The 27373-nt window shown below is 47.0% G+C and overlaps 1 protein-coding gene across 1 annotated transcript in view; it reads right to left on the bottom strand.

The window, feature by feature from the left end:
* LOC137429450 (inactive peptidyl-prolyl cis-trans isomerase FKBP6-like) overlaps positions 1-27078 on the bottom strand; it is a 103319-nt gene extending 76241 nt beyond the window's left edge. Inside the window, exons 1-5 of the mRNA XM_078781071.1 lie at positions 27001-27078; positions 20629-20720; positions 20408-20525; positions 20172-20255; positions 17180-17382 (exon numbers count right to left, since the gene is read on the bottom strand). Coding sequence (XP_078637197.1) covers positions 17180-17382; positions 20172-20255; positions 20408-20525; positions 20629-20694 — 471 coding nt within the window. The 5' untranslated portion in view covers positions 20695-20720; positions 27001-27078. The remainder of the gene's footprint in view (positions 1-17179; positions 17383-20171; positions 20256-20407; positions 20526-20628; positions 20721-27000) is intronic.
* Between the last annotated feature and the right edge of the window lie 295 nt (positions 27079-27373).

The raw sequence follows: 27373 nt of genomic DNA, 5'->3' as shown, positions 1-27373 counted from the left end.
GGGCGTGGTCATATGTGGTTGGGCACCGAGAGGCTGCAGTTAATGGGACTGGGGGATGACGAGGAGGTGCAGGGGACGTGGCTGGAGGTGCCGCGCACTGTGACCGTGCCTCCCAGGTCCGAGAGAGTCGTGATGGCAGAGTTAGCAGCAGGTGCTCAACCCATTGGCCAGCTGGGGCTAGTGGAGTCGTGGTCCTCGCAGGGGACGGAGGAATTAATGGTGGGTCGCACCCTCATAGACACCCGTGGGCCTATGCTGGCAGTCAGGCTGCTCAACTTGTCCGACAGCCCCCGCACTATAAGGGGCGGAGCCATCGTAGCCAAATGCAGTAGTGTAGTAGAGGTCACCGGAGGAGGTGGATCCACATGCTTGCCAGTACAGCCGGAAGGAGGGCAAAATCTGGGGAAATGTGATTGGTCAGAGGGAGTGCGGGACATGATGACACGCTCTGAAGAGGGCCTAACATCGGAGCAGGTAGAGACGTTGCACAATTTGGTTGGTAAGAACTTGGGTGTTTTTTCTCTCTCCCCCGAGGATGTTGGACGCACGAGTCTCGTCAGGCACAAAATTAGCACTGGCGAGGCTCGGCCTGTTCGCCAACCGCCGAGGCGGCTCCCTTTCGCTAAGAAGGAGGAGGCAGAGGAACAGGTGAGCAAAATGGAAAGAGCCGGATTTATCGAGCCCTCGGTGAGTCCTTGGGTGTCACCCATTGTGCTGGTGAAGAAGAAGGACGGGACCACTCGGTTCTGTGTGGACTACCGCCAGCTCAATCATGTGACACTCAAGGACTCGTATCCCCTGCCAAGGATCGATGACACCCTCGATGCCGTTTCAGGCTCAACGTGGTTCTCCACGTTGGATTTAAAGAGCGGTTATTGGCAGGTGGAAATGGATAAAGAGGCGAGGGAGAAAACGGCGTTCACCACAGGAAAGGGTCTCTGGCAGTTTGTCGTCATGCCCTTTGGATTGTGCAATGCCCCTGCCACGTTTGAGCGTCTGATGGAACGTGTTTTAATTGGCTTACCGTGGCAGACTTGCCTCGTCTATTTGGATGATGTATTGGTCCACGCTCCCACATTTGAACAGGCTGTCGAAAATTTGTCAGACGTATTTGGGAGATTAAGGGGTGCCGGGTTGAAATTAAATCCGAGCAAGTGTGAAATTTTCAGGAGGGAAGTGACTTACCTGGGTCACGTGATCAGTGAGAGCGGCGTGGCCACTGACCCAGGAAAGGTAAAATCTGTACAAGAGTGGCCCGCCCCTAAAAATGTAAGGGAGGTCCGAGGATTTTTGGGCCTCTGCTCGTACTACAGGAGATTTGTGGCAAATTTCGCGGAAATTGCAAGACCTTTGCACAAATTGACAGAGAAAGGAGCCAAATTTGTATGGTCAGAGAGCTGCATCGAGGCATTCAGTCACTTAAAACAACGTCTGGTGGAGGCCCCAGTTTTGGCATACCCGACGGATGATGGCAATTACATCCTGGACACAGATGCGAGCCAGGAGGGATTGGGAGCTGTGTTGTCACAAATGCAACAGGGAGTCGAGAGGGCTATTGCGTATTACAGTCGGGCACTTTCGAGGCCCGAACGAAATTATTGCGTTACCCGCAAAGAACTATTGGCCTTGCTGTCTGCAGTTGGACACTTTCACCCTTACCTTTATGGGAGGGAGTTTGTGATCCGAGTGGATCATGCCTCCTTGCAATGGCTCCTTCGGTTCAAAGAGCCGGAGGGACAAATTGCAAGGTGGCTTGAGAGGCTGCAGCAGTATAATTTCACTGTGCAACATCGGCCTGGCAAAGCACATGCCAATGCAGACGCTCTCTCTCGGCGCCCCTGTTGGGAGGCACAGTGTAAATTTTGTGATAGACAAGAAGCCAAGGATCCAATTGGGCAGGGCCAAATTGATGCATGCCTATATGCAGCGAGAGTGACCAGGCGAACTTTGCCACAACCCCCACAGGAATTGGGCGATGTGAATTGGCAAGAGAGTCAAAGGGAGGATCCCGTTTTGGGGCCCCTTTTTCATTGGCTAGAGGAGGACAAAAGACCCTCTTGGGAGGAGATTGCTCCACACGGAGCCCAGGTAAAGGCCTATTGGGCACAGTGGCAGATGTTGGCGTTGAAAGAGGGCTATTTGTTCAGAAAGTGGGTGACACCAATGGGTGATGTAGCTTCCTGGTTGATAATTGTACCCAACAAATTGAAGGAAGTGGTTATGGGGCACGTGCATGGGACTAGGACAATGGGACATTTGGGCGTGGCCAAGACTTTGTCCAAATTACGGCAGAGGTTCTACTGGGTGAATTCGGGCAGAGACATTCAAAATTGGGTGAGATCCTGCGACCTCTGCCGCGGTAAGAAGGGACCCCCACGGGCGCGCAAGGCCCCGCTCCAGGTGTACAATGTCGGGGCACCGCTCGAGCGGGTGGCAGTAGATGTGGTGGGGCCCCTGCCAGCCACCCGCCGAGGGAATCGGTACATTATGGTGGCAATGGATTACTTCACCAAGTGGCCAGAGGCCTACCCATTGCCCAACCAGGAAGCCCGGCTGGTAGCTCAAGTTCTAGTTGAGGGATTCTTCTCCCGATTTGGCGTCCCAAGGGAGCTACACACTGACCAGGGCCGGAACTTTGAATCTGCTCTCCTGCGGTCGGTGTGCGAGCTCCTCCAAATTCATAAGACCCGGACGACTCCCCTGAGGCCTCAATCGGATGGGATGGTAGAGAGGTTCAACCGGACACTGTTGACACAATTGGCCCTCTTTACATCTGAAAACCAACAGGATTGGGACGAGCACCTTCCCTTTATATTGATGGCATACCGGACCGCCCAGCATGCGACCACTCGGTGCACCCCCGCCTTGTTGATGTTCGGTAGGGAGATGCGAGTCCCCACAGATTTGTTGATGGGACCGTCACCAGGGGAACCGGGTGAGCCAACTGTGGAGAGCTATGCAACCAATTTGAAAGCGAGCATGGAAAAGGCTCATGAGTTTGCGAGGAAGCAAATTGACTTGGCTTCTGCGCAGATGAAAACGCGGTATGACGCTCGGGCTCACACACCTCGTTTCCTTCCTGGAGACCTTGTTTGGCTCTACTGGCCCCGGAGAAGGAAGGGGGTGTGCCCAAAACTCACTTCACCTTGGAAAGGGCCGGGGGTGGTGCTTCGGCAGGTGACTGATGTGGTGTTCAAAATTCAGATGGGCCCGCATACCCTTCCACAGATAGTTCACGGGGATAGATTGAGCTCCTACATGGGTCGAGAGGCTCCGGAGTGGATTGGAAGGGCGAGGGGGAAATTAGGTGTGGTGGATGACACCCTTGAACCTGACCAACCTGCAACTACCTGCACTTAAGGTGAGTGCTTTGAGGAGTACTGTCCCAGGCTTCAGGATTTGCTTTGGAAATTGGGGACATGTAAATTGGAGTTGGGAGGCGGGTGTGAGTGATGACATGGCCGGTGAGGGGATGGAATGGGAGCCACAGTGTCTTGTGGGTGGCGTATGTTTTTGTATTGTGGTTACGTGTTTTGATGTGGTCGTGAGAGTGGAACCTGGAGAGTGTGTGATGATTATTGGAGATAAGGAGGGGTGATAATTGTGCTTTTGGAAATGTGCTTTTGGGAAGATGTGATGGTTTAAATGTGAACTGGGGGAATTTCACATGTAGCAGGCCATGGCAAGCCTTGTAACACCTTTTACACCATCTATGGAATTGTACTGAATTGTGCTGAGTTGTGTGGAGAATTGAATGGCAGCGGGGGAGGAAGTGTGTTTTGGGGTCTTGTGGGTGGGGAAGGTGTGTGTGTCCGCAGGTACAGAGCAAGCTCTGAGGAGCGATGCCTGCGGGCCCCCCTCTGCGGCAATTACCCCTGGCAGCCGGTGGTAACTGGAAATTGGAGCTCGTCGGTGGAGGGTCTGGTTGGGCGCCGCGGGGTGAGGAAGTCCCCCGGTGACCCGTGTTGCTGCGTGAAAGCAGGAGGCAAAGGAGCCTGGTGTGTGTGGAGACCCTCACCGGCGAGGTAACGGCGGAAAGGGGCTGTTGGGCTGTCACGGGGCCAAGAGGTAAAGGGGGGGGGGGGCAATGAATTTGTAAGTCGGTTGACTTGTTTTTGGGACTGCGGGCACCACAGCCTGATGCGCCCCCACCATCTTTTGTGCGGTACCTCCCCGCTGCCTAGTTGAGGAATGCACACACACGTGAATGACATCAATGCCATGGTCCTGCAGGGGGGTGTATTGAAGAAGAACCTTATTGATTTTTGAAATGCCTTGATGACCTATGGAATGAGAATGAGTGGTTAAGGGGTCTGTGTAGCATGAATGTGGGCGAAATCCACCGAGCCGTGTCACTCACCTGTAACATCTGGACGGGGCCCGTGGAAATTTAGGGAGATGCATTGGGGATGGCCCCGCAGGTAAGGTTGTGTCTTGTGGCATCCACCGGGGGACGCGGTCTGCAGACCGGGGTATGTACAAAGGTTAGAGTTTTGAGTTTTGGAAAGATGGTTAAGTTTTGTGGTTAAGTTAGTGTTGTGTGTTGTTGTTTCCTCCCTCCACAGGAACAACGAAGAAGATGTACATACTTGCATGATGGTTAAGGGGTTCAGCATGTTAAGGAAGTGTAGGTAGGTAGTCCGACTCACTTCCCACAGCCCTTCCTGATTTATTTCGTAGGTTAATTAAGCGTGTGACAGTAAGTGTTAAGGCTGGAATGGTAGCCCTGCGGTGAACCTTGCAGGAGCTACGGTTCCAGGGGGGGGGCTGTGTTATGAATTTGGTAATGCAACATCTAGAGCTAGGTAGATCTGAATAGGTAGGTATTCGGCTGTCGTGACAGGGACTCTACATGTAATAAGTTATTGATGTTTAGGCGGTTGTCGGGGTAAGATGTATGAGTGTGGATCTACCTGGAGATTCGAGTGTTAAATAGTGAGGGGTTAAAGGTAACGCCCCTGTGAGTATCACCTAGTAATCAAACCTTTGTCCTTTATGGCACTGCAAACCACATAAACATTAGTTAGGTCCTTAGCGCAACATTAAATAATCCCCTTTCCCTGACAAGGACTTCGTATTAAATTGACAGGAAACCCAGGCCAAAAACACCACCACAATTGGCCGCCACCGTGTACACCTCCCAAGGCCTACAAACCGGGCCGGCACGTGTTATGCCAGGACCGCAGGGTCGCGTAACGGGGGAGATGTTAGGAGTCGCATGCCGTAGAGGGCGTGACCGGCGAGCTGGGACCATATGATTGGCTGAGGAGTGCGCGAATGTGACGTCATCGGGGAGAGATATATGCGACGGTCGGACGCCATTTTCGAGAGTTGCGATCTGATCTCGAGTCGTCCCAGTTCGTTGAACAGTTGAGTAGAGCGTCCCAGTTCGGTACCGGAGTGGCAGTTGAGAGAAGTGAGAGCTCGTGGCAGTTGACGGTTCGTGCCATTTTCTACAGTTCGTGACCACAGCTCGTTGCAGTTGGCAGTTGGCACTCGGCACTCAGCAGTTGGCAGTTGGCACTTGGTTTTTGGTTGCTTCGTGCAGCCCTGCGTTGGACCGACGAGGCCTGGTGGCGCTTGGAGGCGGAGGCAGAGGGCCGTGGAACTTGGAGCGAGGTGTGCGACCGGGCAGAAAGGAGCGGTGTTGGACGGCAGCCACAAGGACGACAAAGACAGATAAGCCCGAATCCGCGTACACTGTACACGACGTGACTTGTTATTTTCGTATTAATCTCCCTCGTTTGTGTTTGATATCAGTCGTGTGGGGACGTCCCGATTTAGTTATTAGTATTACCGGCGCGTGCTTTTTCACTGGCTTTACTTTTAATAATAAATCCTTATATTATTTTCTGTACATATTTGAACGCAGTTTCCTGGGTGTTTCATTTTAATAGATAAGGTTGCGGAGCCTTCGCTGCGTCTGGCCTTCCGCGCGTTGGTGTTGAACTTGAGTCCGCCATTGAGTTTTCGCCTCGGGAGTGTAAAGTCTCGCAATCGGTCATCCGTAACTGTGGTGTTAATCACGGTTACGCGACAATATGTTGAGCATGTAAGGTGTCGTACATGAACGCAACGCTTTGTTGGTCCGTGATGATTTGGAAGCATCGCCCGAGTAAGTACGGTCGCCATCGCCGAATCGACTCGACGATCGCATACACTTCCTTTTCGACAGACGAATGCCTTCACTCAGCGGAGGTGAGAGTCCGCGAAAAGAAAGCCACAGGGCGCCCCCTTTGGGAGAGAGTCGCCGCTATCGCATGATCCGAGGCATCACTTTCTAAGACGAAAGATTCGCTCTCGTTGATCGTCGCCACAGCGGCGCCAGCGATGTCGGCCTTAAGGCCCCCGAAGGCCGCCAAGGCGGCCAAGGCGGCCGGGTTCATGGGGAACGTGTCGCAGGCCACGAGGGGGCGGAGCTTCGTGGAGAAATTTTGCACCCACTTCGAATAGTGGGCGAACAGCCCGAGAGCGCGCTTCAGCGGAGCCCGATCGCTAGGCGGAGTCATATCGAGCAAAGGTCGCAGACGCTCCTTATCCGGAGAGACTGAGCCATGGGTCACGGTGTACCCCAGAAGATCTATCGTGCGTAGAGAGTAACGACACTTAGCCTCATTCATGGTTAGGCGATACCTCTGCACGACCTCGAGGAAGCGCTTCAGATTAGCATTGTGATGCCCCTGGTCATACCCACAAACCGTAAGATTGTCCAGATATACAAAGACATCTGTCAAGTTCTCCTTAGTAACGAGGTCGTCCATAGCCCTCTGAAAAACAGGCGACCCCGTTCGTCACCCCAAAAGGTAGTCTGGTGAACTGGTATAACCTTTGACCCGATTCAACGGCAGTATAGATGCGATCAGCCCTAGAGATGGGGATCTGATGATACGCATTACGCAGATCGAGAGTGCTGTAGACGGAGTACTGGGCAACCTGTCGTACTAGCGCGTCCATCCCCGGTAAGGGATAGGCGTCCAGCTGTGTAAAGCGATTAACCGTCTGTGAGTAGTCGATTACCATGCGCCGGCGATGGGCCTCACTTCGCACCACTAAGACCTGGGCCCGCCACGGCGACCGGCTAGGTTCGATAACACCGTCCTTTAAGAGCTGGGCCGTTTCTTCCGCAATGAATTGCGCGTCTGCTCGGGAGTAGCGCCGCGATTTTACAGCTACTGGAGTGCAGTCAGTGGTCAGGTTGGGGAACAGCGAAAGAGGCTCAATTTCCATTTTCGCGAGCGCACACACAGCAAGCATGTCCGTCCCTCCGAATTCCATTTCCAAACGTCCATGTCGCTTAAGGAAATCGTGTCCTAACAGAATGTCAGCACATAATGCAGGCAAGACCATGAGATGTACATCGGGAAACATGTGTCCCTTTATCACAAGTTTCAATCGACATTCCCCCTTCGTGCTGAGCCTAAGTCCTTGGGAGGCCATGAAGATCCGTCGTGTAGTCCCGAGGACCGGCCACCCATGGTGACGCACCAGCCGCTGATCGACAAAACTATCCGTAGATCCCGTGTCGATTAGGGCCCGTGCAAAAATGCCTTCGACCAAGAGCGGAACAATGGCCTGATCAAGGCCAGAAGATCCGGCAGGTATTGTGCCGTCCGAGCGAGAAGATCGCGCCTCTCGTGTGGATCCCACACCGCCTGCAGTTTTCCGGGCGTTTGAGGAGCCCGCGGAGGGTCCCCGTGCCAAACGCATAGTTGGTCGTGCCGGAGCAAGAGCGTGTAGTTCGTATGAGCCGCCGTCAGATGGCGCTTGTGTCACGTGCGAAAGATCGCAGTCAATTGTACTTTCATGTGCTCGAGCAAGAGCGTGTAGTTCGTACGAGCTGCCGTCGGATGGCGCTCGTGTCACGTGCAGCGTTTGCTGCAAAACAGGAGGAGCTTTCAAAGCAGAAGCTTGGCGTTTGTTTGAGGGCGTTCGAACGCCAGTCAAGGTCGGTCGCTCTGTGGCCGGTCGTGTTCGCGCCATTTGTTTTGGCGGCCTGATGTATCTCACCAAGGACGTTCGTGCAGCCAGGGGCCCGCGAGGAGGAGGTCCGCTCATCAAAGCCGGGTGAGGCGCCCCGCTCTGTGCTCGGCCCGTTGGCTCAGTGATAAGCCCATTCAAGGTCGCGCGAGCTCGCGTGCCCCGCGCGGTTTTCTTGCAGACTTTTGCAAAATGTCCTTTAGTAGAACACAAATGGCATATGGCTTCCCGAGCCGGACACGCCGACCTGGGGTGCTGTTGATTGCCACAGAAGTAACACGTCGCGTTTCGTTCAGGCCTTGGCCTGGCTGCTGTAGCTGCTGCCAGGCCGGAATCCGAGTCCACCTCGGGAGCGGCCAGGGGCTCGGCCGGTCGAGTCCGCACCCGTATCCTCGGCGGTAGCCCTCTCCGGTCGCGCGAGTTGAGTAGTCCCCGCAACGACCCGTGCGTGGTCATAAGCGGTAGATTGTTCCCGGGCCTCGGTGTAAACGTTGGCCACCCGTAGGGCCTCCGCGAACGTCAGGTCAGCTGTCTCCAAAAGTCTGAGTCTCAGATTTGTAGAGCTGATCCCAGAGACGAATGCGTCTCGGACAAGATCGTCCTGGACTTGCTCGTGTGTCCGTACCTCTTGAGCACTGTCCGTGAGGAGGTGTCGCAGCTCCTGGGCGAAGCGATCGATCGACTCGGTCGGCTGTTGACGCCGCGTTGCGAGCAGATGCCTGTTGTACACCACGCTCCGTTTCTTAATGTAAAGTCGCTTTAGTTCTGCCACGGCGGCATCGTACGTCGTACATCGTGCGATGCTCCTGTAGACGCGGTGGTCGACTTTGGTTTGCAGCACAGACAACTTCGTTTCAGCGGTGGGAACGGCACCCTGGGCGCCGAACTGGTTCTCCAGCGTTTTGAGCCAGTGAGTGAACTCCGAGCCCGAATCCTCAGCTTGTGGGTCGGCGCTGAGTGTCGGTACATTGATCATCTTGTGTCCCGCCATTTCCGTAGATCTTAATTGTAATTAAATGTCGTGGAAATCAATCAGGTCCACAACTTTGTCCCACAGGTTGGTTTAATCACAATTACATCTCTGACATCATCCTGTATAAAATACAATCATGCAATAGATATCAGGATCTTGGCATCATATAGAAAGGACCGATAATAATAGTCAAAGCAAGCGAGTCTAGCATATAGGTGCGGGTACGTACCATTCAAGACTAAAGGACTACATGTCATAGTAAATGTCACAGGAGTGGCCCAGCGTCGCGGATGTCCCAGGTCTTATAGACGCCCCTCAGTGGCTTAAGCGAGTTTCACTCCTGGGTTCAACTTTGGTATAATTTCACTACAGTGATCACTCCAGCAATAGTGGCAACTCTGGACAGAGTAAATCTCTCAGATCGGTGTGCTATGTTTGTGGCCAGTGCTTTTGCACAATCTCTTGGTCATACCATTGAAGACATTTCTCTGTCACACAGTGGAATTCGTCGTGCTCGAATTTGTGTAAGGGAAATAATGGCCACTGCAGAAAAGGCAAATTTCTCATGTAATAGCCCACTCCTACTACACTGGGATGGGAAACTGCTCCCTGATTATACTGGCAATCACAAAGAATCTGTTGATCGGGTAGCGATACCTGTAACTGGTATGAATACCGAGAAGTTGCTTGGAGTCCTAAAAAATCCCCAAGGCACTGGTGTAGCACAAGCAAATGCATGCATACAACTTCTTGAGTGGAATGTCAAACAGTTGGTGAAAGGCATAGTGTTTGACACTACTGCATCCAACACAGGGCTGAGAAACGGAGCATGTAACCTCATTGAAGCAGCTTTGGATGCTAAGCTTGTCTGGATTGCATGTCGTCATCATGTGTTTGAAGTAATGCTCTCTGATGGTTCAACTAAAGTCATAGGACCCACTAGCGGACCTGAGATCAGACTGTTCAAGAGATTTCAGAAACAGTGGCCTTTAATTGACAAGAAGATGTTCCAAGTAGGAGAAGATAAAATATTTTCCGATAACCTTGTTGAACGTCAGAATATGATACATTTTTATGCAGCTGCACTCGAAGAACAACACCCACGTGATGACCTTGAAGAACCTCTGAGACTATGCCATACATTTCTGGGTGGATGTGAGGCCAGAGAGGTGAAATTCCATGCCCCAGGAGCTATGCACAATGCCCGCTGGATGATGAAAGCCATATATGCTCTCAAGATGGTTCTCTTCAAAGATCAAACAAGAAGACGTCATGCAGAGCACGATACTTGCAAAATCCACCCCCATCCCCCCCCCCCCCCCCCAAGAAAAAAAATTCCATTGATACAGCAAATTGTCCATTTCATGAAGATTAAAATTGACAATCTTGATCAAAGTTCGGGTCAATAGGATGAAAAGTGACGATTTTTCAGATGAAAAATGATTTTGGAAGGTTGACCTTAAGTTGACCTTTGACCTCAAAAATAGTTGGTTTCCCTATTTAGTGACAATGTGCAAATGCTGTTTAATTTTCAAGTCAATCAGATGAAAATTGACGGTTTTTCAGATGAAAAGTGATGATTTTGGAAGTTTGACCTCGAGTTGACCTTTGACCTTTTGACTTCAAAAATAGTATGTTTCCCAATTTAGTGACTCGATATGCAAATGCTGTTCAATTTTCAAGTCAATCGGTTGAGAATTGACGGGTTTTTAGATGAAAATGGATTATTTTTAAAATTTGACCTTTGACCTTTTGACCTCAAAAATAGTATGTTTCTCAATTTAGTGACGATATGCAAATGCTGTTCAATTTTCAAGTCAATTGGTTGAGAATTGACGGTTTTCTAGATGAAAATTGATGATTTTTAACATTTGACCTTGAGTTGACCTTTGACAGTTTTGACCTCAAAAATAGTTCATTTCCCAATTTAGTGACTCGATATACAAATGCTATTCAATTTTCAAGTCAATCGGATTTAAAATGGCGAGTTTAGAAATTTGACCTCCAGATGACCTTTGACTTTTGACCTCAAAATCAATAGGCTTCTCAATTGGGACGACCTATACAGCTTGGTAAAGTTTCGTGACGATCGGTTCAAAATTGTGACCTGTAGGCTGGTGACAAACAGACAGAACCACAAACGCAACCGACCAATAGACTGGAAGAAATCTTCCATTTTGCAAGTAATAAAGCTAACATCACGTGAATTGAAGGGAATCACACAGATTGCTCTATTGTTGCACTTGTGTATGCGAGATTCTGGCATGAGGTGCCGTTACCCACAAAGGCACCTCTCAATGATTTGCTTCTTCTTTCAACCCTTGATTCTTACCCAGATATGGTTGTCCGTGAAACAGCTGTCAAAGCATTCACGAGACACCTCTGGTATTTGTCAGAACACCTTGCTGCATTAGCTCTTTTTGATAGCCGGGTGGATGATGAGACAAAGGCAAAGATGGTGAAGAACTTCAAGCGGGCTCCAAAGCCAAACAATCTTCATCGGATAGATGCTAAAGCCTTCAGGCTTTCTGACTCAGTGGACAACACATGCATCACAAGTCGATCTCTTGAATTATTTGGTGTTGTCATCTCAGAGTCTGACAAAGAAGTATCACTGTGTTTTCTAGAAAAGGAGCCACACCTCTGGAACACAGACAACTCATACCAAGAGCTTGAGAAGAAGATACGCAGCATGAAGGTTATCAATGACTGTGCTGAGCGAGGTGTTGCTCTCATCCAAACTTTCCATGACACTGACCAAGAATGAAGAGCAGAAGCAATTTGTGTGGAGAGTTGTGAAACTTCATCGTGAAAACTTTCCAGTGTCAACCAACGCCATCTTGTCAAAGAAGTAGGCAATGTTTTGAAACACAAGTTTCTGAAAACAATGTTACGTGAAATCATTCAAATTATGTGTATTCTGATGTTTACTTTGTTTTAATTGTTCTGATAGATTTGTTTTATTGTCTCTAATAGATATTTTATATTTTCTGATGGATGATTTATTTTTTCCGATGAATGATTTATTGTCAAATTAATACATGAAAGTTTAATCTACTGTTTTGTTTTTAATCTTAATTTGACTATATGAATGAACATTGAACAATGAACAATGAACAATTGAACATACATGTACATTGTACATAATTATTTATTCGTTTATAAACAAACAACAACAATAACAATAATAAATAATTTGAGTAATTGAAAATAGATAATTATCTATGAATTAATGTATGATGCTAAAAATTCTGTATCTTTCTGTATTCTGTATTCTGTATTTGGTTGAATCCAAAGCTTTCAAAATCATTGGAATCTCCCACGATGAAGCTATCTCTGAGGGCCTTTCACTCACTCACCGCAGGCAGGTAGGTGGTCTTTCTGTCTTCTACCGACTCCTCTCCGGCCTTGCTCCCCCAGCTCTCTCTGTGCTCTGTCCCCCAAATATTCCTACAGGTCGCACAAGATCTGCCAGCAACCCTCTGATGGTTAAACTGCCGAAATCTCGGCTCTCTGCTCACCTTCACTCTTTCATTCCTCTTTTCTCCCGCCTCTGGAACAAACTCCCACACTCCCTTCAATCCCTCTCCTCCCTCCAGGTCTTTAAAACAGCTGTTCACCACCATCTCTTATCTTCCCCCATCCAAAACCTTGATCTTTTCTACCCCCACGAATTCACCCCAGATCCACCTTGTTTGAAATTGCAACTTCTTTCCTGGAAATCCTGGCAGTGTCCATATGTTTATACCTCTCCCACCCCCCCCCCCCCCCTTCACATGCCTCCCCCCCAAAGCCCTCTCCCTCCCACAGATCTCTCGATGTCTCCATGTCTCTCGGTCCCTGATCTCAAATGTTGTGTTTGTGTCCTTCCCCCTCTCTCCCCATCTTGTCTACCGCTCCCAATGTTATTTGTTTTATGTGTGTTTGTCTTTCTGTGTGATTAATGTTCGCTCTTTCACGAGCCTCGATGTTGTATACAAAAAAAATAAAAAATAAAAATAATAAAAATCTTATTATTTATTAAAATTTGTCAACATTTTGAGCAACCTCTAAATATTGTCCAATCAAGCTCAAACTTTCACCACAAACTACTTTCTTCAATAGGAATAGGGGCAGGCTTGTGGAGAAATGAAAATCCAATCTTCAAATTTTTGGACCACCTTAATATATTGTTACGGAACCCGACGTCGGCCTATGGTTCCCCTTTTGAGGGGGGATTAGTCCCCTCGTTTGTTACTGACCGACGTGGTCGCTGAAGCTGCACCGCGACCTCCGGAAAGGCCGGTGAGCAACTTCGTTCGCGGCCGCGGATAAGATGGTAATTTGAAGAGCGGATGGCAGCCGCGGCCCGAACCGTTAACAAAGACTAACCCGATTCTGAACGTTGGCCGAATCGCGCCACGTACACTCAATATTGAAACCACTAAAGCGACCGAACGAGAATGAAGAAGAAGAAGTACGGAGGAATAACAGGATTTATTAATTATTTACACAAGCCAAAGCAAAAAGAGCAGTCAAGGTTATATACAGGGAAATGGAAGGAGCAGGAGACACAGTGAAATCATTAGCTTACCTATACAACTTAATTAATACCCCAGGACAACGTGAAAGGCAGACGAACGATCACACTTACACGGGGAATGCAGGCAGGAATTACCCAATGTTTCAAAAAACGTTGAATTTAGCTTTCATATTATTGGGGCGGATATGCGACATTTTTTACTTGAGGTGTGCACTTCTGGAAAGAAGCATGAAAATTTGCACATGGGGTTTTTGATTATGCAGATTTCAAAAATTGCGGGAACCACGATGTCACTTCAACGTTTCCCGCCAAAAAATGCAAAATTCAAAAAGGCCGCCACAAAACACATTTTTGCCCATAAATCAGCTCTAAGTGCCCCGATTACCATGATCTTGGTGTCTATACCAATGTTCTTGAGGTCGAGAGATGCAATAAAACACAAGTGAAATATCATAAGTTGCATATTCCCGCCCAAAAGTTGAAAATTCAAAATGGCCGCCACAAAAAGGTCTTTTTATTGCCATAAAACGGCTGTAATATAACAATCTTCATGGTGAATTTTTATTTAAAAAATGCTCATAACATTAATTTGTCACATCAATGTATATATTTGCATTTGCCACTTTGCTAAACCAATATGTCTCATGTTATCTTCATGCTCAATTTCAATAGAGCCTAATTACAGTCTAAAGCTGATATTAACATACATTTCAGGTCATTTACCAGGTTTTCAATCGATGCACATTATTATTTTTCTCGTCAGCAGGGTCATAACCAGAATTTAACTACAGAAATGATACTAGATAAGTTTTACATGTAACATATATCAATGATGTACAATTCAACAACTTATATTTTCTGTTTTTCCTGTTTTTTTTCAGAAACTGATGGCATCCAGGCAGTGACGGTCATCTAGTGGTTCACCATGTCAAAAAAACTTAGAATGGCTCATCAGGCATGCCCAGCACCATTTCAGCCGACAAACTGGGACATTTGTGTTCTGTGGCAAAAACGTGGTGGAACTCTCATAAATCCATCGGCAACAGGATATGCATCATTGGCCACAAATTTATCTTCCCTTCGTGAACTAAACAATGTGCCATTGAACATTGATGCATCAAGACTCAATGATGGTGATGGCATGGAGGAAACGCTTGTTATCCACAGAGCTAAGTGGCATAAAACTTGCTACGTTCTGTGTAATGCAACAAAAGTGGAAAGAGCCAGGAAGCGACAAGCAAAAGCTTGTCAGGAATTAGCTCAATCACCACTTAAACAGCACCTTCGCAGTGCAAGTGCTCCAGCATGTTCCATGGAAACAGAAAAGGGAAATCAACCAGCTTGTTTTTTTCTGTGATGACACCACAGGAGACTTTCACAAAGCCGAGACAATCGCCCTCAAATCGCTACAGAATTCGGAGATACCAAGCTGTTGGCCAAATTATCAGTTGGAGATATGATTGCTATTGATGCTGTATATCACTTGAAGTGCTTGACATCATTCCATAACAAACATAGATCTCAACAACGACAGTCAACTGGGAAGTGTCGCCAAATTAATCCACAGTCACTTGCACTTGCTGAGGTGGTGTCATATTGAGGAATATGGCCAATTGGGTGGAAACCTGAATCATGTTTTCAAACTCTCTGATCTCAAGGAATTGTATTGTGAGCGCCTACAAAAATTAGGTGGTGACACAACTGGACACATCCATTCCACCAGACTTGCACAGAAACTCCAACAACATATTCCAGCTCTCGAAGCTCACAACAGCAAGTCTGGCACAGTATTGTCATTCAAGGAAGATGTTGGTGATGCCTTGCTAGATGCATGCAACTTTGCTCCAGATGATGAAGCTGTCATGCTGATGAGAGTGGCAAAGTTGGTTCGCAAAGAAGTGTTTGAGAAAAAATACCACTTCAATAGTTCCTTATGTGATGAACAATATGACAATCTACCAACTTCTCTATCTGCTCCAGTCGGGATGATTCTAGGGGGCTCAAATGTGAGAGAACGTGTTGATGACAATGATGTAAGCACAGCTGCCTCGTCCATCACACAGTTACTTGTCTTCAATGCTGTCAAACGAGGGAGGAGAGATTCTGTAGCAGTACGGCACAACTCGGACCGTGAGACTGTTCTCCCGTTGTATCTTGGCCTACTCATTCACAACAGAACACGTAAACGTGATCTCTTTGACAATCTCTTTGAGAAAGGTCTGTCGGTGTCGTATGACAGAGTTTTGCAACTGTCCACAGAGGAAGCCAATAGAGTGATCGACATATATGAGAATGAGGGCAGTGTCTGTCCTTCAAACCTCAGAGACTAACTGCTCACCACTGGAAACCTTGATAACATAGATCACAACCCGTCAGCCACCTCAAGTCGTGATTCTTTCCATGGCACAGCATTATCAATCACACAGCATATCACATATGACAATCCTGGTGTTGTTAGGGTCCTTCAGGAGATTCCTGAAAACAGAGCCCAACCAAAGTCGAAATCTATCAAGTCATTACCAAAGTCATATACTGATGTGCCACCGGTCTCGCTCCCTAATAATGTCATTCCAACAATAACTAATGACCAAGTAATTCCAATACCTGCTGACATGGATGATGATCAAATGCAAATGTTTTGGTTTGAAAAAGTGAGGTCAGCTTTGGCTAATGAAAACCAAACTGATCTGGTGAACATGAACTGAAAATACAAATCTGAAAATATGAGATACTGACAGAGATAAATTACTGTTTCAACAGAATGTATGACACACCATTGGATTACTTGACCTGAAAAACAGAGGTATAGATACCATGATCAATTGTAATCAGAGCACTTACATTGATGTGACAAATTAATGTTATTAGCATTATTTTAAAGTTTTCACAATGATATTTCACAAGTGTTCTACCGAGTTCCTTGACTTAAAAGCATATGCATAGACCCCCCACATGGTAATCGGGGCACTTATCGCTGATTTATGGGCAAAATGTGTTTTGTGTGTGGCCATTTTGAATTTTCAACTTTTTGGCGGGAATATGCAACTTATGATATTTCACTTGTGTTTTGCATTTCTCGACCTCAAGAACATGGGTATAGACACCAAGATCATGGTAATCGGGGCACTTAGAGCTGATTTATGGGCAAAAATGTGTTTTGTGGTGGCCTTTTTGAATTTTGCATTTTTTGGCGGGAAACGTTGAAGTGACATCGTGGTTCCCACCATTTTTGAAAACGGCACACTCAAAACCCATGTGCAAATTTTCATGCTTCTTTCCAGAAGTGCACACCTCAGTCACATATCCGCCCCACTATATTACATATATCTATTTCTATATTATCTCAAACTGATTAGATCACAGCTGTGATGGCCGAATTGTTTACATAGCAAGTAAATTGGCTTGCATATTTCAAAAACAGTTCAATATTTAGCTTTCATATTACACAGATCTATTCCTCATACCACCCAAGAGGCGGGGGAGCTGGACTATCAGCTCCTTGTTCTGATGAATTTGAATGCAAAATATTTGATTTGTTGCCGAATTGTTTTCATGGCACATTTCAGACAAATAACAGCAAACATTTGTCACAAATAAAGTTGTAAAAATTTTGAGAATCATTCTTGCTTGGCAACCAAATAACAATTAGGCTTCATGACAGAGCAAAGAGTTACAAAAGCCAGAAGCAGCCACCTGGATCCACATACCGCTGTCATGGAGTAGAACTCGTCAACAAGGCTGTAATCGAAGAACGCAAGGAGCTCCACTTCCATGAGCAGAGTGGCATTGCTGGGGATACGCGGCGAACAGCCAAGGGCACCGTACGCGTACGCGGGTAGCACAAGAAATTGAGAGAGTTCGTCCACTCGCATGCTGCAGAGTGCAATCTCCAAACCTGGAAGAATCTCACCTGTTCCAGTAGATGCCAACAAGTCACGTTAGAATCTCTACTCAAGCCCTTTTACTCCACCATGTGCTTTCAAGTTTTTGTACAAATTTTTTTTTTTTAAACATTAAAAGGAAGAACAGAGTATATAAAGAAAAAGCAAGGGAACATAAAAATGTACTGGGGGGATAAGGAGTCAGCAAATAATGTCAGCAAAGGGTGGCCTGGTGTGGGGTTGGAGGAGTGGAGGAGTCAATCAAAAACAAAAAGGCACACAGAAGAAAGGGGCAATAAAGGGGTTTGGAGTAGAAAGAGTGAAAAATATGGAGAAGACCATATACAACACACCCAACCTTTCGACAAATTCAACGAACTAATATCACAGAAAATTGGGAATAATTTTGCAGCAGTCGATGATAAACTACTAAAATCCACCATGTTTTCTTATGCAAATGTCAAAGATCCACTTCTACCCCCATCGAGTGATACTGACCACAGCTTGTTGCCCTATAAGCACTGAACAAATAACAGACTCCTATGTAAACATGACTTATAAAAACTAAATTATGCACATAATATTATGCAAGTAATAATAACACAGGGGGCAGGTGGGATGGCGTAGAGGTACACACACTCCCCTCCAAGCTGTCGAGCCTGGGTTTGAATCTCGTCCCAGCTATAAACTGTCATCCCTGTGTTTCACAGACAGGGTGATCGATCCATCAATGTGCGTGCCGTCCATCGGGTGTATGTTGAACAGAGCGTCCCGTCTGCCGGCATTAGTTGGTGGACTTTAAAGATCCCACGGTGTCATTCGTCAATAGTAGATGAGCTATTGCCGGCACCCTGAACAAATTCCAAACTCCTGCCCTGACTTCCCGAGTCAGAGTAGCGACCCGTCCAGGATTGTGCTCGGCACAGGGCATCCATCGTACATGACGACGATGTTGAATAACACAGGCAAGTTGAATTGCCTTGGCTGTCTCCTCCCGTGCTTCCGCACCCTCGGGGTGGTTGCTGTGGGAATTCAATAAGGTAAAGGGATCCGTAAGACCACATAATCATTCTTAATGGTGCAGCGTGCTTCCATCATCACGGAGGGGTTATGTTCGTTGCAGCAAGATACAATGATCATGTGGTTTCTTCCCATTCGGTGGTTAGCACATGGCCGAGCGATCCACAAAAATCAACGACAGCGAATGGACAACTGCTGATGGGAGAAGACATGAGCCGTAGAATATCGTATCAACAACAACAACAACATGCATTTTAAAGGCCATTTTCCCTGCTAGAGCGGGGGTTAGCCTTGCGGTCCCCATGACAATCTTCTCCATTTTGCCCTATTTTCTGCATCTCTCCTTGTTAACCCCCTTGCCCGCATTTCTTCTTCAACCATCTTTAGCCAAGTCTTTCTCGGTCTTACCCGTCCACTGCTTCCTTCTACATTCATTTCCATCACTCTTCTCAACCAGTCACTTTCATCCTTCCTCAACACATGACCAAACCATCTCAACCTGTTCCTCTTCACAGCATCAATCACAGGCTCTATTCCCATCATCTTTCGCAATTCATCATTTGTCTTCCTCTCTCTCAAAGATACTCCGCACATCCGTCAAACCATTCGCATTTCCACCCTTCGTTGCTGCTCTACGTTCATTACCCATGTCTTGCTCCCATAAATCATAACACTTCTCACACATGCAGCATACACCTTTCCCTTCAGCTTCAACGACACTCCCCTCATCATCAGCACGCCACTCAGTTCCCGAAACTTCTTCCATGCACATCTCACTCGAGCAACAGTTGCCGAGTCTGATCCACCTTCTCCATTCAGCATGTCTCCGAGGTAGCAAAATGTTTTCACACCTTCCAGCTTCACGCCGTCTCCAAGATCCAACTCAACATTTCCTCCATCTGCAGCTCCCTCTGTACACACCTTACACTTGAATGTAGCGGCCACACTGGTTAATGACCATCTCAAACCACTACATTTTTGATGAACCCACTCAGCGCACATTGTACATTGAATGGAATTCACTCCGACACCCTTCCTGCACACAGTACACAGCCACTTCCCAGTTCTTTCAACCTCACCACATGCTTTACCACTTGCCATCACCTTCGTTTTTCCGATATTCACCTTCAGACCATTTGTCTCCATACATTCGTTCCACTTGTTCAACTTCTTCTTCAGTCCATCCATACTTTCTGCAATCAACACCAGGTCATCTGCATACAACTCCCACAGTAAACCCTCCTTTACGTTCCGAGCCAGCACCTCCATCACAGCTACTAGTAGTAGTGGACTTAGTACCGACCCCCGATGCACTCCCGTCCTTCGTCCTTACAGCGCTCATGGTTCTCTTTTTTGAGGCAATGTTTTTATGGCCGGATGCCCTTTCTGACGCCAACCCTTTCAGTCGCCTCTTACGTACATAATGAAGAATCAATAAAATAAAAAAATAAAAAATCTGGATCCGGTTGCGGATCTTCACCAAACTCTAATCAATTCGCCCTCGACACACACCCAACCTGACCACCAAGTTTCGTCCGAATCGGTCCACAACCTTTTGAGATACCCTGCTCACCGACAAACAGACAGACAGTGGTGAAAACAAAACCTTCATCCACCTTTGGTGGCGAAGGTAATAAATCGCCAATAGTCACTTATTCAAGTCCTTTCTCGATCATATAACATCCTGACAATACGTCATTGCCTTCTCTTCACTGTCATTGGGTCAAAACACTGCAGTTCATATTAAAGATTTAAAGGATGAGGATGACAGGAGTGCATTCGTTCATCTGACCTTTACCAAGCCGAAGACGCACTCTTTCATTGCGCAGGCGGCTCGAGTCAAACGGCGCCTCACTGTACTCCAGGTAGAAGTTGTAATGCACTGCACAGGCATAGAAGGAAGCCCAAGTATCAAAGCGGAAGTTTGCAGGTCAGGAAGGAAAGTATATTATACATTCCATCTTGCACGATGGGAGTGTTAAAACAAATGTATAAACAAAAAACACTAAAGAGAGCATTCCACTCGATTCATACCTCGTACAGCAGCAGTCTTTGGTATCACATCTCTTATACCTGGATGCAGTATTAACTTAAGCACCCCGCCATCTCCCGACAGGTCAAACATGCTCCGCGCCAGCTTCTCAAATGGTGTCTGCGCATCACAATAAGGACAAACTCAAGATTGGGGAATTGGGATCAAACAAGGCCCTCTTTGCTTGCTCTTGTTAATTTACACAACAAATTCCAGAACTCACCATATTCACCTCATCTGGGTCAGCATCATTGGATCCTCCCAAGCACAAGGCTCGCATCTGTTGCATGTAGCAATCCCCAGTGACAGGGTTTGCTGCAAACAATACACAGAACTTGGAAAACATATTGGTGCCCCCATCGTCTAGATCAGGGGTCGGCAATTAAGTTTGGCCTCGGGCCAATTTTTTTCGAAGCCACTAGGTGGCGGGCCAGAACATAATTAATGGCTAATTTAAGAAATTGATTGATAAAAAAATTAACTGGAACTTGCAGTTACAGACCACCTTATAAAACACGCATGTGTGGGAGATGCAAAGATGTGTATCATTTTAATTTTGAGGACTGACTGCTTCTCTGTTACATACGAAACATCATCACCTGGACTGACCATTTAGCGGAGCCGGATTATTCTAATAATTGTTTGGCATACTTTTACCCTCAGTATTATTCACTGTAAAATGTGAGTGTTAATTTAATTCTGAGAGTGAAATTAACACTCGGATTTTACTGTGTTCATTGGCCTCAGTGACCCCACTCCTCCCACACGTACAACGTAGCATTATTATTGTTTTGATTGTTTGCGCGCTGAGGGTATGCTATTACGTTGTCTGCAGCCTACTTGAGTGTGAAGTTAGCTAAACATTTAACCTGGTAGCTAGCAAAAGAAAAATGTGTCAGGACTTCTGTCTGATTGCTTTCATATGTGTTCGTTGTTCTGTCTGGTGAGGTGTGTGTGTGAGTGTGGTGTGACCACGTGTTTGTTTATGTTTCTGTCACCATGTGCGTCTTGGCTCCGCCTAACTCTGTTTCTCCTGTCATTGCAGGTTGGCTACTCCCACATTCCTTTCAATCTCCCCCGTGCAATTCCTTTCAATCTTCCCCGTGCATTCCATGTCCAATCACACGTTTGTCTCTCATTTAATTGTTTGGTCTCAGCTATTTATGCGCCCTCATTCTGTCTGTTCCTTGCCAGATCGTGCCTGTGTTTCTACCGAACCGTTATAATATATACATTTACTTCTGTGATTTTCTGTTTGTTTATTGATTTATTGACTTCCTTGAATTTTTCCTGACAAAATGTCGTTATCCAAAAGTCTAAAGAGGAAAGTTGACAGTGAAAACAGGACATTCAAAGAAGAATGGAAAGAGAGCTATGCGTTCATCCTACCTAGTTTCGTCAACGCGAAGCCGTTGTGTCTTATCTGCAACGAAGTTGTCGCTGCTTGCAAGGAATATAACATTAAACGGCACCACGAGACGAAGCATGGCACCTTCAAAGTGGCTTTTCCGCTCCAGTCAGAGGCACGAAAGCGCAAAATTGATGCACTGACGGCAAGCTATGCGCACAGCAGCAGGATACTAGTGTGAGGCCTCACATCCCAACAGAAAGTGACAAGTGCGTCCCTAAAAGTGTCTTAGGTGCTCGCACGGCACAACAGGCTGTTCACTGATGCAGAGGTTTTCAAGGAGGTTATGGTGACAGTTTTGGAGGAACTGACAACCGCCAAGTCGATGGATGGTATTGTTGCGGTTTTGAGTTTTGTACAATAAAGGTTAAATTTCCCCCTCATAGTTAGTCACATTGCAACATGTAGCCTCGCGATAGTGCAGTTATCTCATAGTATGTGTAAGAATAGTCCTTTTCCTGTGTTAGTCTTGCGTTGAGTAGAATAATGAGAGTAGGTCCTTTCATTGCCTCCATTGCCTCTTTATGCTGCCTTTGGCTTTTTGGCGCGAGTTAACACGAGACAGGCCTGGCAGGTCGGGTCGGGACCGAATGAGGGCGGCGAAGAAGCTGACGGTAAACGCAAGCCACCAATTAGGGCTCAAAGGGAGTGGCTGCGGCAATGCGTCACAGGGCATGGTTGGAACGTTCGAGAGGGCTGAGGGCGTGTCCATATAACCCGTTGCAAAAAGCCCCCAGGAGGAGTGCCTTTGAGTCGAGAGGAGTTCGGTGAGCGCAGTTCGGGGAGAGGTGAGCTTGTGCATTGAGCTATTGGAGAGGCGTGTATTGATGAGAGTTATGAGTGCGGAGAAAAGACGCGCATAGACCAAGTATAAGCGCTCGTACCAAAGTGACGCTCGGTTGAGCTTAAGGCCGAGCCTCTATTGCATTGGGTTACGCGAGTGATAGCGCGCCGGTGAATCAACGCGCTGAGAGACGCGTACATTCCCTCCCACCCTCCTGCCTCATCTGCCCCTGTGTTCGAGAGACGCGCTGCGAGGATTCTTTCCACCACCTGCTCGCCATCTTCGCGGGACGTGCTGGGACCGTGGAGAGCACGCCGGGCCGCCGTTCCTGGATGACCAAGGCAGCGCGTGGACACCATTCTACCTGCAATTCCCCTGTGTGAGTGTGATCGGGCTCGTGTCTGCGTTATTATAAGACTGACTAAGCTCTGCTCTGTGTCTGCTTTCTACCGACTTGTACATTGTGTAAATAATAATAATAAAATCCTGTTATTCCTTTATTCGACCGTCCTGTGTTTTCCATCATTGACTAAGCGTGGTACAAATAGAACCGCTCGAATCGGGTTCCAATACTAGAAAACTGCACGGACCATGTGGTACGCAATCCGCTCGGTGTACTCAAATTACACGTGGCTCGTGCGAGGCTTGCTTCCCCGCTTCCGTGGCGGCGCAGGTATTTAGGTACGTGCGAGACTTGGTCACGAAACCCTACCTTGCGTTTGCCCGGAAGGGGCGTTTCAAGTCTCGGTTACGCCGGCCCAGAAAGAACAAGGGGCTTAATCTCCCCTTGGTAAGGGTAGGAAGGGCGGCGGAAAACCGTAACAGTATCATTGCCTCAGTGAAACAGGTGCCCCTCTTTGCGTGGTCCGCTACCCGCCGCATAGAGGCACTGTCGGATGCTGTGCAGGGAGTTATTATCGAGGGTCTCAGTCAGGCCAATTACTTTTCCCTAGCCATTGACGAGAGCACTGACAAAACAGATGTAGCCCAGTTGTGCGTCTATGTTAGATATTTTTATGGAAAAGTGTTCAGGGAAGAGCTGCTGTCTCTTATCCCATTAGAAGGGCACACCACTGGGGACATTATATTTACTAAACTGGAAGAGTTGCTTAGGCTTCATTCATTGTCATTTGAGAAGATTAACCTAATCGTGACAGATGGGGCTCCTGCTATGGTGGGAAAGTGCAGAGGTCTGGTGAGCAGGTTGAAGGAGCTCGCCCCCCAAATGCATGGGCTGCATTGCCTCATCCACCAGAGTGTCCTTTGCGCCAGACTCAGTGGTGAGCTGAAGGAAGTTATGGATAAAGTGATGCATTTCATTAATTTTGTCAGGGGTACATCAAGCACCCAGCATCGCCTTTTCCGACAACTTGTGGCTGAGTCAGAAGAGGCCACCCACGATGACCTGCTGCTACATAATTACATGCGCTGGTTGAGCGAAGGTGAAGCGTTGGACCGCTTCTGTGCGCTACTGGATGAGGTCAAGGCGTTCCTTAGATTGAGCAAGATTAGGGCAGCAGCTGACCACCTTGCCCTTTTGGGAGACGAAAAGTTCATGTCCAATGTTGCCTTTTTAGCGGATATATTTGGCCACCTAAACAAGCTTAACCTACAGCTACAGGGGAGAGGCAAAACCATAGTCGACATGGTTGAAAAGCTCGAATCATTCACGAGGAAGCTGCAGTTGTTAGAGTCAGACATATCAACTGGCAGGCTCCTACATTTCAGTGCACTAAAAACACAGGCACAGGACAAGTGGCAGAGTTGATGGTGGACTTCATCAAGCAGCTACAGGTCAACTTCACTTCGAGGTTTGAGGACTACTCTATCCCAAAGGACATCATCGCCTTTGTACGTGACCCTCTCACAGTCCGACCAAGGACAAGTGGCAGAGTTGATGGTGGACTTCATCAAGCAGCTACAGGTCAACTTCACTTCGAGGTTTGAGGACTACTCTATCCCAAAGGACATCATCGCCTTTGTACGTGACCCTCTCACAGTCCGACCAAGGCGGAAAAAATTATACCCTCTTTGGATGAGGCTGCATTACAAATGGAGTGAATTGATTTCCAAACAACATCCCTGGTCAGCGATGCGCTCAGAAGTGCAGAGTCGGTGAGTGCCTTTTGGGTGGCATGCTCAGAGGAGTACAGCAAGATCAAGAGACTCGCATTTTATGTGCTCACAATGTTCCCTTCCACCTATACATGCGAGTCGTCCTTTTCATCAATGAATGCGATAAAGACGCACGAGAGGAATCCATTGACGAATAAAAACCTGGAGAACTGCCTGCGGATCAAAGTGACGTCCATATCACCAGACATCCACAAAATCGTGACCGATGAAAGATGCCAGTTTTCACATTAAGTGAGTTGTCGTTGGGTTGTGTATTTAATAGCCAAGTTGTATTTTGAATTTAGTTAATGAATGGCTCATTCTAATTCGTATCCCTAATGTTTGAATTTTATATCCTAAAATTTTTTCGTATAAAATTCGTATCCTAAAAATAAAGTTTGAATGATTAACTGAACTGGTGTTATTTTTTTCATACCACACACAGCATGTCGGCTATTTCAGCACCAGGCGCTGTCCACATCCGACTTAATGACCACTATGAGGGGTTCAGCGTCACAGTGCAGCCCGCTGCCTGTTTCGTGATTGTCTGTGCCTGTCATTCGTATAATAAGCATTTTTCAGGTGGGGGTAGAATCTCTATTTGGACATATATAGCCGATATGTGGGACTGTCCAATATTGTAAAAATAATAATAATAATAATATATATATATTTTTTTCAGATTATCAAAATAATCTGCTGGGCCAGATATTATTGCTGGTGGGCCAGTTCTGGCCCACAGGCTGCCTGTTGCCGACCTATGGTCTAGATTCTAGAAGTACGCACAGTTGCCTCCGAGATTTCTATCCTGGGTTTTAATCTCACCCCAGCCATAAAGTCATCCCAGTGTTTCTCAGGCAGGGTGATTCATCAATGTGTGCGCCGTCCCTCGAGTGGACGTTAAACTGGGCGTCCAGTCTGCCAGCATTTGTTGGTTGATGTTAAAATCCCACGGTGTCCTTTGCGAAGAGTAGGCGAGCTATCGCCAGCACCATGACCAACTTACAAATTCATGCTCCAACCTACAGGGGCACTGCATCAGGGCCACAGCTGCACCCCAACAAATGATTCTTCCCGCAGCCATGTGCTACATTCGAAAGAAGAATATTGGTGCTACCAATACCCAGGCACTTTACCGGCCGATGGTGAATTGACGAGGAAAGGCAAAAGGTGGGGTCATGTGGAGAAGTGCCAAACAATTAATTACATTTACACTTGCATGCCCGAAATGATAAATATTTATTAAGACATTAAAATATTATCTTGGCTGTATTCCTCCTAAACAGCCCAGGCTGCTAGAATCTCAACATCAGTGAGTGGGTGGGGTGAGAGATTAGGGAGTGAGGGATTTGAGACAATCTCCAGGAATTTGAGTTAACAATGTGGAAATCCACTCATTGTGAGCATGTTTGAATTTACATTGACTGTGAAAAGGGTTGGGGGAAGGGGAGGGGAAAGAAAGCCAAAATTTTACCAGATCTGGTGCACAGGTGGATTTTACCCAAATAATGCACAGGTGGATTGTTGATTAGAAATGATCCGTGAGCACTAGGATAAGTACCATATACATATTACATACAATGAGGGACGTGGGAGATTGGGGGTGAGGGCGGATGTCAATTCAAGAAAGACAGACCTCAAAAAAAAGAAACCAAACTAGAGCGAAGTCGATGGCATGCCACCGGAGGTCCCCATGCTTCCCACCTAAAGCAAAGTTGAAGATGGCAAAAAGTTATATCAGGATTGACCCAACATAAAATTTTGAGTTTAATTTTTATTCCCCATTTTGACCTCTGTAATCTTAAATCTCAACCCCCTGGGGCATGAACCAGGGGTGAAATCCCAAAAAGTGTTACATATTCCATGCACCCCCAATGTTGACTGCATATACAGTACAAAGTTTCATTTTAAAATGTTTTTAAAAGTGCCCGTAATTGCATCTTTTCATTATTTGACCTTTTAATCCCGGCCCACGGCGCCGGGCCAAAAATGACACGACTCTCGCACCTCATGGTCATGTAATATAAAAACTACCAAGTTTAGTGAATTTATGCCCAACCGTTTAGGAGTAGATAGCATGACGGATGGGCAGACAGACAGACAGACAGACAGAGACTAAGCCGATTACAATATCACTGTTTTCTTTTCAAAAAGCGCGGGGATAATTAATCAGTGAAACATGTCTAAGTGTGAGAGAAGACCATCCATGCTTCCGTGGAAGGGTGTACAGATCATGATGCTTGATGCGCGATACACAGCAAGTCTGACAGAGAACGCTCTGGTCTTACAGGTTGTGCTGGGTTTGGGTGGCCGGCACAGCTCCTCGATCTCCAAGGTGGAACTCTCAGCCCCAACAAAAGACTGTAAATCCAGAGGTTTGTGAAGCTTTATGACTGGATCTTCCTCCTATCACACGTGCATGAAACAAAATCAAGAAGATTCCAGAACTTCAATATCAATTCAGCACTTCATATTTTCAATGCAAGACATAAAACAAGATGAGGATTAACGATTGTAGATTGTGGAGTGTTCTTAAATACTTGGCCGTATCTTTATTACATACACAAAGTGAAAATGGGGGGAAGGCGTTGAGAAAATTAAAATTGGGGAAAAGGCAAAATAAGAGCGAGAGGATGATGGTAGAGGGAACGGAAGGCGTAT

Source organism: Myxine glutinosa, chromosome 6, assembly GCF_964187855.1.
Source record: "Myxine glutinosa chromosome 6, kmMyxGlut1.1, whole genome shotgun sequence".
Lineage (NCBI taxonomy): Eukaryota > Metazoa > Chordata > Myxini > Myxiniformes > Myxinidae > Myxine > Myxine glutinosa.
Note: the sequence above shows the minus strand (reverse complement) of the source record. Positions and strands in the feature narration are given on the sequence as shown.